The sequence below is a fragment of the Phycodurus eques genome, chromosome 8 (genome assembly GCF_024500275.1).
Source record: "Phycodurus eques isolate BA_2022a chromosome 8, UOR_Pequ_1.1, whole genome shotgun sequence".
Lineage (NCBI taxonomy): Eukaryota > Metazoa > Chordata > Actinopteri > Syngnathiformes > Syngnathidae > Phycodurus > Phycodurus eques.
In genome coordinates, this window is record NC_084532.1 from 18,625,508 (window position 1) to 18,640,628 (window position 15,121).

General features: G+C 42.3%; 1 protein-coding gene across 1 annotated transcript in view; it reads left to right on the top strand.

The window, feature by feature from the left end:
• Nucleotides 1–15,121, top strand: part of faf1 (Fas (TNFRSF6) associated factor 1) — an 88,132-nt gene that overhangs the window by 60,076 nt on the left and 12,935 nt on the right. Inside the window, exons 17-18 of the mRNA XM_061684548.1 lie at nucleotides 7,213–7,293; nucleotides 10,001–10,078. Coding sequence (XP_061540532.1) covers nucleotides 7,213–7,293; nucleotides 10,001–10,078 — 159 coding nt within the window. The remainder of the gene's footprint in view (nucleotides 1–7,212; nucleotides 7,294–10,000; nucleotides 10,079–15,121) is intronic.

Below are 15,121 nucleotides of genomic sequence, written 5' to 3' on the forward strand. Positions count from 1 at the left end.
TTTTAATTTGAAGGGTACGCACCGCAACTCAGCATATTGTTGGCACGAAAAGTACCGACACCGATTTTGTTTTTTTGTTTTTTTTGTTTTTATAAATGGATGGAACCAAATGCTATCAAATGTTAATTCCTTTCTTTACCCACTGATGATGCACAAGGTTAGTGTTTGTGATACTGTGAGACAACATTTATGTGAATTTTGTCCCAATTCATTGTGATGTAAAGTTTCTACAGTGAAGTTTTAGCTCAATGTTGAGCTTTTTTTTTTTTTTTTTTTTTTGTCCTCTGCTCTTACGTTGGTTTGAAGACTAAAATAAACGCTAAAAACCATCAGTGCAAAAGTGCAACCAACCGTTTACCTTGTTAGCTGTCTCAATGTTGGCACTCACCCAATTGACTGAGAGTTGACTTCACTGAAGTTTCGCGCGTTGTAGGCTGAGGCTCGGAGCGGGACTTGGGAGGGAGCGCGTCAGATGCTACACATCGTGAAAGCCTCCTTTGTCTTATCGAACTTATTAGTGAATGAACACCATATCACATGCATGTTAGTCAACTGGTGTGCGATGTTACTGAGCCGGCAAATTGAGGATGGGTGGGCCCGGCCCCCTCCACCCGCAAGGGGGGGCCAAACCAGCGAGGCACACGTCACCCACTCCCCAGGACCCAGGGCAGGTCCCCAATCTAACCAAAGCGCCCCGACAAGTCCCAAAGGGAGGGGCATGGATGCCGGACCACAACTAGAGCAGAGATTGTAACATCATTGACCTTTGAACAAACAAATGGTCTACTGGGCAAATGGACGAAACTTCCCACGTACACAGACAAAATAGTACAAAGTTATTGCAGCAAAGAGGGGATCAACTTCATGCAGTATTCCTTTTTACTACACTACAGTTTGTTCTATTCACAAAGTCCAAAATTTCTGGTTTGGCACTCTGTACACATTCATTAGGAACATCCATCCATCCATTCATTTTCTGAGCCGCTTCTCCTCACTAGGGTCGCAGGCGTGCTGGAGCCTATCCCAACTGTCATCGGGCAGGAGGCGGGGTACACCCTGAACTGGTTGCCAGCCAATCGCAGGGCACATACAAACAAACAACCATTCACACTCACAGTCACGCCTACGGGCAATTTTGAGTCTCCAATTAATGCATGTTTTTGGGATGTGGGAGGAAACCGGAGTGCCCAGAGAAAAGCCACGCAGGCACGGGGAGAACATGCAAACTCCACACAGGCGGGGCCGGGGATTGAACCCCAATTCTCAGAACTGTGAAGCTGACGCTCTAACCAGTCGTCCACCGTGCCGCCTCATTAGGAACAAATTAAGTTTAAGGAAGTGTGTTTCCATTCATTATAAACAACTGAAGTTTAAGGAAGTGTGTTGCTTTATCCATGTTGTGCCAGGTAGCTGAATAGCTAGCAACACACTTGAGCAAGAGCGCAAGGCATTATTACCTGAAATGATACATAAACATTGTTTCACCTCATTCCCGTTTAAGTTCAAATTTAGGGATAGTTTCCCACACTTGCCAGTTCGCTTCTATTCTGACTACAGTATCTATAAATGACAGGTGTCACTCTATGTTCAACAATTAGTCACTGAGCAACAATGCTAATTTAAAAGCCATTGCATGTCAGTTATGGAAACCGCAAATAAAGAGTGACTTTGGTCGCACGCAAAGAATGACTTATTGAGTGACAGTTATTTTTCATGTAATCGTTTTTGCAACAATGCTTTGGCGTCATTTTTGGATTTTCCATTTTAGTCACACTTCAGTTGATCAATACGTGACAAAGTAATTAATGTCAATGTGTCTGATTAGACTTGTATTCATGTAGGTTCCATACTATCGATAACAAAACTTCTAATAATGAAACTTTGCAACCTTATGTCTATGAATGAGATTTTACTCATACAGGTGTATTAAAAGCATCAACAGTCAACTGTCTGTTATGTACAAATCAAGGAAAAACTAATTCCCACACTTTTTGGTCAATATAATAATGGCCCCCAAAAGTTGTGATTAGCCTCAATTAATTCATGATTTAATAAAAGGGGGTAATTACTTTTTCACACAGGGCCAGGTAACTTTGATGAGGTTTTTTTTCCTTAATAAATGAAATCACCATTTAAAATCAAATTGTTTGATGATCTTAAATTTTAAAGTGGGGAAACTATACAAAAATATAAGAATTTGAGAAGGGGGCCAAGAGTTTTTTTGTTTTTTTTCACGGCACTGTATAATCAAATAGCTTACTGAATAGTTACTTCATTTGTCCCTTTATTGTGAGACTAATAAACTTACATTAATCCGACATTGTCCTCTGCTACATTTTCCCATTTTTCCCATGCTTGGTCAATCCATCCAAAGTATGTGATCTATGCTTATAATTTATATGTCTCTTATTTATGTAATGAACTGCACAAAACAGTTTTATGCTGGTGTTTTTATGCCCTGCTTATAATAAATTAATCAACTGGTGTTAGCTCCTTCAGACAGTTAAGAAACCACCAATCAGCATGTATAGTAAAGTTGTTCTGAGAAGGTATTTACATTGGATAATAACCCAGGTGCACCCTGCCTGAAGGAAATAGCTTGTAAAAATGTCACATGAAGACAGCGTAGATTTTGAGCGGTTTTGAAAGCCTAATTTAGCTGTGCGGTTATCCATTAGGACCAATAACCACAGGAATTGAGTCAATCCTCTTCCTGACAGGACCTATTCACATCTCCACGGCCGAGTGGGTGAAGTCAACCTTGACATTGCTCAAATTCTAATCTTCACTTAAACTTGTCCCAAGTATTGGTCATTATTTGGACTTTTGCAGTGTCCGATTTTTCCTATATTTTCCCACAAGCCCACTGGCACACCACAAACACAGACGTCCGCTCAGTTCAGACATTCTATGTTGACAGTGTCTCACAATGGAGCAGCTGGATAGCCACTTTGTATCTTAAGCAGTTCTTACTGTCTTGAAAGTCATTCCAGTGGTTGTCTCATTTTTATCTTAGTATCTACTTACTCATCAACGAACTAAGTCAAAGTCTTGTGGCCTCCGTTTGTCTGCATCACAGGCCGTTGTCCAATCCTCCACTCTTCTGGGAAGACTAGCTACAAGATTTGTGCAGAATTTTTGTCCATTCATCCACAAGAGTAATTGTGAGTTAAGAGGTCACTGATATTGAACCTGAGAGAGCTCTTGGATCCTTAATCTCTGTTCTAGTTCATGCCAAAGATGTTTGATGTTGCTGTGATCAGGTCAGGATGGATTAGTAGTTATGCCAACATATTGCGAAATAGCAAAAACAAGTTTAAAGCAACAGTCTGTTGTGATTTTACTTTTACTTTAACCGTCATAAAACAATATAAACTTCAAAGAAGTATTTTTGCTTCGAAGGACTACCACGCCCAAAATATTTTTTCATCTGGCCTAATGTTTTCATCAATTGACAGAAATAACTTTCTGCAATAGTTTCCTGTACATTACGTTTGCCACCTTGGCTTTCCGGCAGTCTCCTCTTTCACTATAAGACCAAGAAAAACAAAAAGTTATCTCGAGGCACTTTCCATACCCTAACCAAAAGTATACTCAAATGTCAAAGAAAACCAACTGAACTCAGTTGAGCAAGCATTTTGGTGGCAGAGACAAGGATAAATAAAACCCTTTAAGGCAGTGTGCTTTGGCACGTGTCATGAGAGAGCATCAGAGGTGACACAGGAAATTATTCCATTTCACTTAATTTGTCCAAAAAGTATTATTTATTAATGGCAAGTATATCTTTGTCATCTATCTATGCCAGCGGCGTACAATGACAGGCAGAACAATTAAATGCTCTAGATGGCAGAACATACAATAAACCTGTTTATCCACCTGTCCACATTCATCCAACAGAATAAGCCATGGCTTCCTAGTATATCAGCTTTGTGTTCAAATAAAGAGGCCTGGATTCACAAGTCAATTTGAGACACATTGGTGAATCATTATGCGGGTCAGAAAGAAAGATCTTTGTTCACAATTATCTGTCATTGTGTGAATTTGAATTTTATATATCAAAAATACTAGTTGTATTGGTATCGGTGAGTACTTAGGAGTGAATACTTGTACTGGTATCAGTCAGAAAACAAGTGGTATTGAACATTACTATGAACCCATACAAATGTATGATCCCCAAATATTACTGCATAGTTACAACAAATTAATGGCTAACTAGTTTTGAAATCAGAAGTCAGTAAAAAAATATTTAAAACATTTTCAGTAATACTTTTTCAATTTATTTTAAAGGGGAATTTGTAAAAAAAAAAAAAATGATCGCAATATCTCAATCTGCAGTTTTGGTATTTTATCAAGAGACGTGAAGTCGACGCATATGATTTGCTTTCGCGGGCCACATGAAAGGATACGAAGGGCCGGATCTGGCCCCCAGGCCATGAGTTTGACACCTGTGACCTCGAGGTTAGGAGAAAGGTGTACACTTTCAATCTAATATGCCACCAACACCTAGAGGTTATGAAAAAGGTATAGCCTACACTTTCATTCCAATATGACAGGTACGTATGACTGCATATATGTAGTGTTGTGCTCCTAAGTTTACATACCCAGGCAGAATTTTAAAGTTTTTATTTTTTATTTTTTTTATTTTAATTTTTTTAAATACAACTGATGACTGAACAACAACCATCATTAATTTCTTTATGGTTATGTTTTGTTTAATGATAATGCTTTTCTGAAATGCTTGACAGTTTAAATTTGAATCCCTTTAAAATAACATTGTTTTGCCTGGCCCTTCATGTTTTCTTTAACGAATTCTACCCATCTAACAAATTCTTCCTGGGGAATCAAACATATGAGCACAACTGTGTGTTTTCTCATTTACTGACTAAAAGTAGGGCTGTGAATTTAAAAATAAGCGCAAGTAAATTAAAAGAAAGTATTACATGTTCAAATAAAGTGCTTAACTTCAGAATCATTCTTTGAAAAAACTAACAAAATGCAGATAATACTTCGTTTTGATCATATGGGTTGAAGCAAAATCTCGCATTGTAAAAATACATTATACATAGGTAGAAGGGTTTTCGAGAATTTTGAGGTCAACTTTGGGTGGTGCGTATTATACATGGATGCACATTATTCACGGGAAATTACAGTATATCAAATTTGTTCAAAAACATAAATGCATACATACATACATACAAACATATGTACATAAATACAAATATTTATGTAACCTGTGTATGAATTTCACATTTTAAATAACAGAAGGTGTATTAGGATTTCCTTATGGCACAGCATAAAAACATGTTTAAATATGGAAAAAAAAAAAAAGCTGTAATTGTTTTTTGTTTTTTTTCTGAACAATACAACAGGCACTGCGTGGCTACCTGATTGTAGGACCTAGCTTCTGGCCGCATGCTGTAAAATAAGAATTAGGTGTTGGCTCAAAGTTTAAAAAAAAAAAAAAAGAAAAAGAAAAGCTATAACTATTTCTAAGCTATTTTCATGTTGTGGTGCTGTGATGGTGTGTACAATTTCTACTGAGTCGGAATTTATAAAACTTGCGAAACATGAGGCCCAGTGCTTCTCAGTCTTACAAACATACAACAAAACACAACTGTACAGGTAGTGTTTTACGTGAAAAGCAGATAGCATGAGTTCCATGTCGGGCTTGTAAGATTGGTCTGCCTTGCCGAGTTGGACATCCCCAACTTCAGGAAGAGGAGGTGATTAAAAAGTGGAGGGGACGGATCGATGTCATTATACATCTGAGTGGGTACCAGTGCTATCTGCGCCCTTGTCAGGGGCACCTCCTCACCCGACGATGGAGGGGACCCCCCGTAAGCACCGACTTGCTCCAGCTAGCAACTGCTCTGCCACGCGAGGGTCGCCGTTCATATTAACAAGATGGTGCACTATCTATCTTCTGAAAGGAGAGCGTGCAGGTGGAGGAGATTGACTAATGCAGTGAAAAAGATGGCAACTCTCAACCACCATGTCTTATATAGTGATACTGTGTTAAGGGAGCATTAAAACATGCGACCACATGAAATCTTTACTTGTACACACTGAAAAAGGGTCACCATATGGGACCTCGAGCCCTGTCTGAGGAAGAAATCTTGAATAGAACCACCAAGATCTGGCGACGTGTGGCGGATGTGTGCCTCAGTTTGGTTGAGATGGAGAGACAGGAGTGACAGAGGGCAGAGAGACAGATAAAATAGGGATGAGAAAATGTGAGTAACAATAGGTGTGACAATAATAATAATGCTATGGTGATTAGCAATAATGATAGAGGCACATTAACGTACATTAAAACAGATGCTGTATACAACTATGCTTCCAAAAACCAGCATACAATCGGAGTTCATTTCTCTCCCTCAATGTACAATCTGCACTAATGTACCCATAGGACTAATTAATGGACTCAAGGGTTGTTCGAAATCACCTGTTAGAGCAGATAGACGTCTCTGGTGTTTCAGATGTGTAGTTGCATGAATATTTGCTTAACACTAATACGTACAGTGAATAGCTGTGTGGTTTGTTTGCGTGAGTCATCTCCACTCAATTGACGGTAGCCTCTTCTGATGCTTCCCCTTCTACCACTCTTTTACAGTTTCCTTTCACTATTTGTCCATTACGTCGAGCAAGATCACAAATGTAGCTTTTGCATGTGCTGATTCAAAGCAACAATACATACTGTCCTTTTGCTTGCCCACTGCTTAGCTTCGCAGTGCCCCTCCAATCATCACAATAAGCTTCCTTTGCCATATCCGGGCAGGCACACAGCGTGGGCCCTCAGAAAACAGAAAAATAATGGTTGTGCACTGTTAATACAATAGACTCTTCTATTTAGTCCCAGTCTTTCAAATTCACTCTGCAGCCCCAGCAGGTACACAAGAGAAAGGCTGCCTGTCGCCTTCCCTCTGTACAAACAGGAAGAGAGAAGCAGAGGGAATATAAAAGAGGGACGGTGAAACTGAGATGAGGAAACATAAAAGCGGGTCAGAGTTTGATAAATGAGACAGTCTGGTCACAGTGAATTCCCCTCTGTTGCTACTCTTTCATACCTGGTGTTTGTACGTAACCACACTTGATATGCTGAGCTTTCTTTTGCCTTGGTTCTTTTTGGTTCCACACCCACTGCCACGGCTCAGAGGTTTTGTCCGTATGTGTCCTTTATCATTCTCTTTCATTCTCCACCACTCCACATAGGACGAGCGTGAAGCAAGAGAGATGGTGAAGAGAGAACAGGACGAGGCCTACCGTCTGTCTCTGGAGGCTGACCGAAAGAAGGTATAAAAATTATGAAAATAGATCCACTGACACTGGCCTTCTTAGAACACTGGTGTGGGAAGACGACAATAAATTCATCCACTTGCAACAACAGTAGGTACTCCAGGACAATCTACCAATATCCAATAAATTAGAAAAGCCTTAAAGATAATGACTATAAGATCAGTCAAAACGATATACATCACGTCTATAGTGGCATATTACCCCGTTTTGCTTAACTCAGAAAAGGCGCCCAACTCCGCACTTTTCTGACTGCGCCCATTCTGCCGTCCACTTCTATCATTTGCGCAATTTCTCGCCATTTATGAACTCCAGGTGGAGTTATCCATGGAGTGTGGGCATTCCCTGTCTTATCTGCCCGAGCGTGCATCTGCCAAAAACTTTAGCATGTTTCCTCATCCGCACTCCGCGCCTCCAACGGCTGGCGGCTGACTCGTGCTGACGGTGCGGTGCACACCTACCATACGTTCACCAACAGTTTTTATTTAACAGTAAATACAAAAACACATGCTCCTTCAAAAGAGCCTGTTAGTAGCCACATGATTTGCCAAAAATGACAGTCTGTCAAAATGCTGAGCATGGATGGAACGACCACTTCAACCTGAGTACAACGCAGCAAGAATTGTGAAATTCGGCTGATGGATTCCAGAGAAATGTTGTTTTTTGTCGTAAATAATGGCCTTTTTTTTGGGAATATTTTTGTGTGACATAACCTACCCCAATTTCTCATGTATAGTGTGCATTTTTTTCCTCAAAATATTGTAAAAAGTCAATAGTGCGCATTATACATAGCTATAGGGGGAAATGAAAAAAACATTATAAATGTATGCCGCCTTCTAGAGGTTATAAAAAAGTTGTACACCTTCATTTCAATATGCCACCGCCACTTAGAGGTTATGAGAAAGGTGTAGACCACACTTTCATTCCAATATGACAGGGGTACGTATGACTGCATATATGTACAGTGGTGCTCATAAGTTTACATACCCAGGCAGAATTTATGAACTATTTATTTATTTTTATTTGTATTTTTTTTAAATACGACTGATGACTGAACAACCATCATCAATTTCTTTGTTTTGTTTAATGATAATGCTTTTCTGAAATGCTTGACAGTTTAATTTGGATCCCATTAAAATAAAATTAAATGTGTTTCGCCTTGTCCTTCATGTTTTCTTTGAAGAATTGTACACATCTTGCAAATTCTGCCTGAGTAATTAAACATGTGACCACAACTGTGTGTTTTCTGATTTACTAAATAAAAGTAGGGCTGTGAATATCAAAATAAGAGCAAGTAAATAAAAAGAAAGTATTATGTGTTCAAATAAAGTCCTTAACATAATAATTTGAAAAAAACCCTAACAAAATACAGATAATACTTAATGTTATGATCATATGAGTAGGATCAAAATCATGCATTGTAAAAATCCATTATACATAGGTAGAAGGGTTTTCCAGAATTTAGGTCAACTTTGGGGTTGTGCATTATACATTAAGATGACTACATTAAGATGTCGTAATACAACAATTAGCAGTTTCACGAAGCAAAATCCACACTCATTAAAACCAAATTAAATGAAACAACAGCCTGCTGTTTCAGCCTCCAAGTCGCTTAAAAGACCTTTAAAAGTGTTCAATGATGAAAAATTAAATGGATGCACACGTGCCAGGGAGTATGAGCCCACGGAGGCTGTAATGCTGTTGCTCGAGTACTATGTGAGGCCAGACTTTTTAGCGATGTTTGGAGTACTCATTTCATGTTTTTTTTTTTTTTTTTTTTTTTTTTATATAAAGAAAAGTTGCTACTGTTAGATGAGCCGTGCTCATGTCTCACTGGCGACGCCTACCTTCTGTATCCACTATGGGGGTTAATTTCACATTTAAAGTGTGACATATTTTCCGAATGGATTTCTATGGCAATCACGTCTCAGGGAAACTCCAGTTTTAGGAATTGTAGCCTTCCTCACACTTGAACAAGTTATGCCTCATGGGCGGTTGCACACATATTCGTCCAGTACACACTAGGGTGTGTGTTAGAAGTCATTACGGGAGAATTGGAGCACCTTGACAGCGCGCAAGTCATGTGCGTAAAAAGATTTACCCATGAATGGAAGAATATGGCCTCTTATCAATAGTAGTTTATATCCAGGTTGCTTCCCTCATATAACTAGTGTAACCAGTTGTTAGAAATGCTTCGCATTTTGATGTAGTGCAATTCTACACAACCGCAAACTATTCAGTGCTCAACATAAATGAGTATAGGCCCTTTATATCCCTTTCTCAGTTAACACAAGAACAATTTTTAGAATTTTGATGATTATTATATTCACCTGTGGTTTAATTCTTATGGATTAGAATTTTTTTTCTCTGAAATGCTCCTTTGCTAGACTTCTATTTGTTTCATTTCATTCAACTTTGGAACATTAAATGTATTCAAAACTTAAATTCCCCCATTTTGATGAATAACATTTTCTGAATCTGAATTTGTTAGAATAATTACATTTTTAATTACATTTTTCTGTGTGCACATTCAGTAGCAACGTGAAATGATTTTCCAAAAATGGAAGTCTGTGGAAAACGTTGAGTCTGGGTAGAATGGTACAATGTGCCAAAAATGTTGAAAATCAGATGATTTTTTTTACCTCTGCCATCTTTTGATTCTCTTTTTGATTTCCATGGAATAAAATTTGCTTTGGGTCCTTTTCAGAGGGAAGCTCAAGAGCGAGTGGAGGCCGAGCAAGTTCGATTGGAACAGATGAGAAAGGAGCAAGAAGAAGAGAAGGAGGTTATTTTCATCATGCTCATCTAACATAATTATTAGTTGTGGTCACATTCTCGTCACAGATCCGGGATGTTTAGTGCCATGGTGGTGTTTTTTATGATTGCTGTCTGTTTCTCATTTCTCAACGACTCAATCAGACTGTGGTTTTGTTGCCTGCCAATGAGTTGAGGTGATCAGGCACGCAGCCCTTTGTGAAGAACGCCATAGTTTAATTACAGTGAGGCCTCGCCCTACAGATATCACCCAACTTTACACACAGTTATTGTTCTGTTTAGCTGCTTTGCATTCGTACAGCACACAAGCCCATATTGAAGCCAAAGTTAACAAAAGACTGAGGCTTGCTCGCAGGCTTGTGTGCAAACATATATTCACTTGAAAACAATAATTGTATGCCAAGTGGGGGCTAAGACACACGCATGCACACACACGCACACATTGTCACGCATATGGGAAAAACAATAATTCTGCAAGAATGGCACTAATGCACTCCTTGGTAATACAGTGTAGTGCTGGCTGATTGCTGTTTGCTCAGCAGTACAGCGCCTCAGGGCACTGAGAGGTATTGGGTGACTGAGCTCGCTCAGGTGATTTGTCACTTAAGTTAAACAGAAAACAACAAAAGAGTCTCCAGCCAGCCACCTTTGTTATATCACTGTAGACCTGTGTGTGCACACTAGTTCGATTTTAACAACAATGGGCACCATGGCCCAACTTATTTTCAAACTTCATACCGTCCATTGTTTCCTCTGCTAATGAACTGGTAATGTACTTACCACGATCAGTGTTTTACTTTTGTAGAAGATGACAACTCTTGAATTAGAAATATTTTTGTCACAAAAGGCTCTCCTGACTTTTGAGGACCTCAAAAAATAACAAACCTTTCATTGCTACCATGACGACTATCCCTTGCAATTAGCTTCTATTCAAGAGAATAAACTTTGTAGATATAATTTGTCTTTTATTTAGATTCTGAAAGACATTTTCCTTGAACTCTTATCCCAAATGGCAATATTACAATATAGTTTGACTATAGAGCGTGATCGCACGTTGGATTTGTTTGGTTAAATTGGACCCTGGTGTAAATTCTCTGCTAGTGCATTTCCTTTCCTCTGGTCTAAAGGCTATCATCTCAACCCTGGTGAGCACAAAAGAAGAGGTGGGTCTTGGCTCACTTGAACACAAATGAGTGCATTTTACTTCAGTTCAACTGAACTATGAACACTGCATGAAACAAAGGCATCAACATTGTTAAAATAGCAGCGGAAACACTTTGTGATTCAGGTTTGGTACAGTTGTCAGTATTGCCACCCCCTTGCAGAAAACTCCTTTATATAATTTGGAATCTCTTCTTGGCATCTGGTTAAAGAATTACTGTCATAAAAACATCCAATGAGTATCCCAGCACACGGCATTAGTTTGACAGGCTAGTTTCTGCCGTAAAACCATCCATCTATCTATCCATATCCATTTTCTTCCGCTTATCCGAGGTCGGGTTGCGGGGGCAGTAGCTTTAGCAGGGAAGCCCAGACTTCCCTTTCCCCAGCCACTTCATTAAGCTCTTGTGGGGTGTCCCGAGTCTTTCCCAGGCCAGCCAGGAGACATAGTCTCTCCAGCGTGTCCTGGGTGATCCCCGGGGTCTCCTCCCGGTGAGATGATCCCGGAACACCTCACCAGGGAGGCGTCCATGAGACATCCTAATTAGATGCCCAAGCCACCTCATCTGGCTCCTCTCAATGTGGAACAGCAGGGGCTGTACTCTGAGCGCCTCATGGATGCCCGAGCTTCTCTCCGCTTGTATCCGGGCTCTTGTTCTTTCGGTCAAGACCTACAGCTCGTGACCATAGGTGAGGGTAGGAGCGTAGATTGGCCGGTAAATTGAGAGCTTCGCCTCTTCGGCTTAGCTCCTCCTTGACCACAATGGACCGATACAAAGTCCGCATCACTGCAGACGCTGCACCGATCTGCCTGTCGATCTCCCGTTCCATTCTTCCATCACTCGTGAACAAGACACCAAGATACTTGAACTCCTCCACTTGGGGCAGGATCTCATCCCCGACCTGGAAAGGGCACTCCACCCTTTTCCGACTGAAGACCATGGTCTCAGATTTGGAGGTGCTGATTTTCATCCCAGCCGCTTCACACAGCTCAAGTGAGAGTTGGAGATCACGGCTTGATGAAGCCAACATAACCACATCATCTGCAAAAAGCAGAGATGCAATACTGAGGTCACCAAACCAAATTCTGTCCATAAAAGTTAGGAACATCATCGGTGACAAAGGGCAGCCTTGGCAAAGTCCAACCATCACCGGAAACGAGTCCGACTTACTGCTAGCAATGCGGCCCAAACTCTTACACTGGTCGTACAGGGACCGAACAGCCCGTATCAGGGGACTAGATATATACTCATACTCATACCCATACTCCCGAAGCACCCCCCACAGGACTCCCAGAGGGACATGGTCAAACGCCTTCTTCAAGTCCACAAAACACTGTCTGGTTGGGCGAACTCCCATGCACCCTCGACGACCCTGCCGAGGGTGTAGAGCTGGTCCACTGTTCCACGGCCAGGACGAACACCACACTGCTCCTCCTGAATCAGAGTTTTGACTTTCCGACGGACCCTCCTTTCCAGCTCCCCTCAATAGACCTTACCATGGAGGCTGAGGAGTGTGTTCCCCCTGTAGTTGGAACACACCCTCCGGTCCCCCTTCTTGAAAAGAGGGCTCACCACACCAGTCTGACAATCAAGAGGCACTGTCCCTGATGTCCACGCGATGTTTCAGGGGCCACAGCTCCGGTTGGCCGCCTCAGCAATGGAGGCACGGAACATGGTCCATTCGGACTCAATGTCCCCCGCCAACCCCGGGACGTGGGTAAAGTTCTGCCGGAGGTGGGAGTTGAAACTCCTTCTGACAGCGGATTCTGACAGACGTTCCCAGCAGACCCTCACGATACATTTGGGCCTGCCATGTCGGACCGGCATCTTCCCCACCATCGGAGCCAACTCACCACCAGGTGGTGATCAGGTGATAGCTCCGACCCTCTTTTCACCCGAATGTCCAAGACATGCGACCACAAAGTCTATCATCGAACTGCGACCTAGGGTGTCATGGTGCCAAGTGCACCTATGGACACCCTTATGGATGAACATGGTGTTCATTATGGACAATCCATGATGAGCACAGAAGTCCAATAACAGAACTCTGGTTCTGATCGGGGGGGCGTTGCTCCCAATTACACCCAGGTCTCACTGTCAATGCCCACATGAGCATTGAAGTCCCCCAGCAGAACGATGGAGTCCCCATCGGGAGCGCTCTCCAATACCCCCTCCAGGAATCCAAAAAGGGTGGGTACTCTGAACTGCGGTTTGGTGCATAGGCGCAAACAACAGTCAGGAACCGTCCCACCACCCGAAGGTGGAGCGAGACTACCCTCTCGTCCACCGGGGTGAACCTCAATGTACAGGCCCCGAGCCAGGGGGCAAATAAGTATACCCTCACCTGCTCGGCGCCTCTTACCGTGCGCAACTCCAGAGTGGAAGAGAGTCCAACCCCTCTCAAAAGGACTGGTACCAGAACCCAAGCCGTGTGTGGAGGCGAGCCCAACTATATCTCGTCGGAACTTCTCGACCTTGCACACCAGCTCGGGCTCATTCCCTGCCAGAGAGATGACATTCCACGTCCCTAGAGCCAGCTTTTGTAGCCGGGGCTCAGATCGCCAAGGTCCCTGCCTTCAGCCACCGCCTAGCTCACATTCGACTCGACCCCTATGGCCCCTCCCACAGGTGGTGAGCCCATGGGAAGGGGGACCCACGTTACCCTTTCGGGCTGTGCCCGCCCAGCCCAATGGGTGCAGGCCCTGCCACCAGGCGCTCGCCTTCGAACCCCACCTCCAGGCCTGGCTCCAGAGGGGGCCCCCGTTGACCTGCGTCCGGGCAAGCGAAAAGGTTTTCCTGTATTTTAAATCTTCATATGGGTCTTTGGAGCTGTGCTTTGTCTGGTCCCTCACCTAGGACCTGTTTGCCATGGGTGACCCTGCCAGGAGCATAAAGGCCCAGACAACTCAGCTCCTAGGATCACTGGGATTTCTTGAAACTTTAAGCAAGTGTATTTGTATACATTGAAGACAAAACAAAAGAGAAGTGAACAAAAAATGAAAGTGCGATGGAGGAGGGCGGTGCACTCTGTATGGTTGCTCATAATTTACTATTTATTACTTTTGGAGTGGTCTTTCCATGTAGTTTTGTGGCTGTCAGTTGCACCGCCACTCATCTTTATTTGCTTTTTATAGGTTGCCAGATGAATGAATAGATATATGCTTCAGGTTATTTGTATGGAGCAGCCCAAGCTACGCATCCGACCAGACGCGTGTTCTGTGGTTTCTTCAGGGACACTAGCCTTTCACATGTGTGGGTGTTTATGTTTGTGTCTGTGGTTGACTTTCTGTCTCCATTTGTTCCTCCACCATCATACTCAGCCACAATCTGTTATTTATGTGTGTGTTACTTTGTCCCTGGGGGCCCCTTTAACTCAGTCAGCATCGTCTCTTGTACCTGAGGGAGCTGGTGATGACGCGACACGAGCGCGACGCTGCCCCCCCAACACCAGAACCTGCTAATGAGCTACTGTTGTAAACTCTTATGAAATATAATTGCATTATGGTGTGTAAATAAAGCCGGGGCATGTTGTCACAGCATATGCTCCCCGGCTGGCCAAACAAGAACAACAAGTGGAGGGGAGGAGAGTTCAGGAGCAGAAGCAGAAAGAAGAGGGAGTCTCTAGGGAGCATCTGAAACGCTGTCTCCTAAACACATGAGAGTAGATTAGCTCTGCTGCGAAATCTGACAGTTCATGGTTTTCTTTTGTTCCAACAAAGCTAAACTTTTTCCCTAATGTACAAAGTAAAGGTAGAATCTATAGAATAAAGCTGTTGTCACTTGAGCTGTCTATGGGACTCTTGCTGTATAACATTTTTAGGCAGAACTCGGCACAGGCTTAGACAAGGGGCAAGTTATTTAATCCGATTCAAAATGGACAAGGAGTGTTT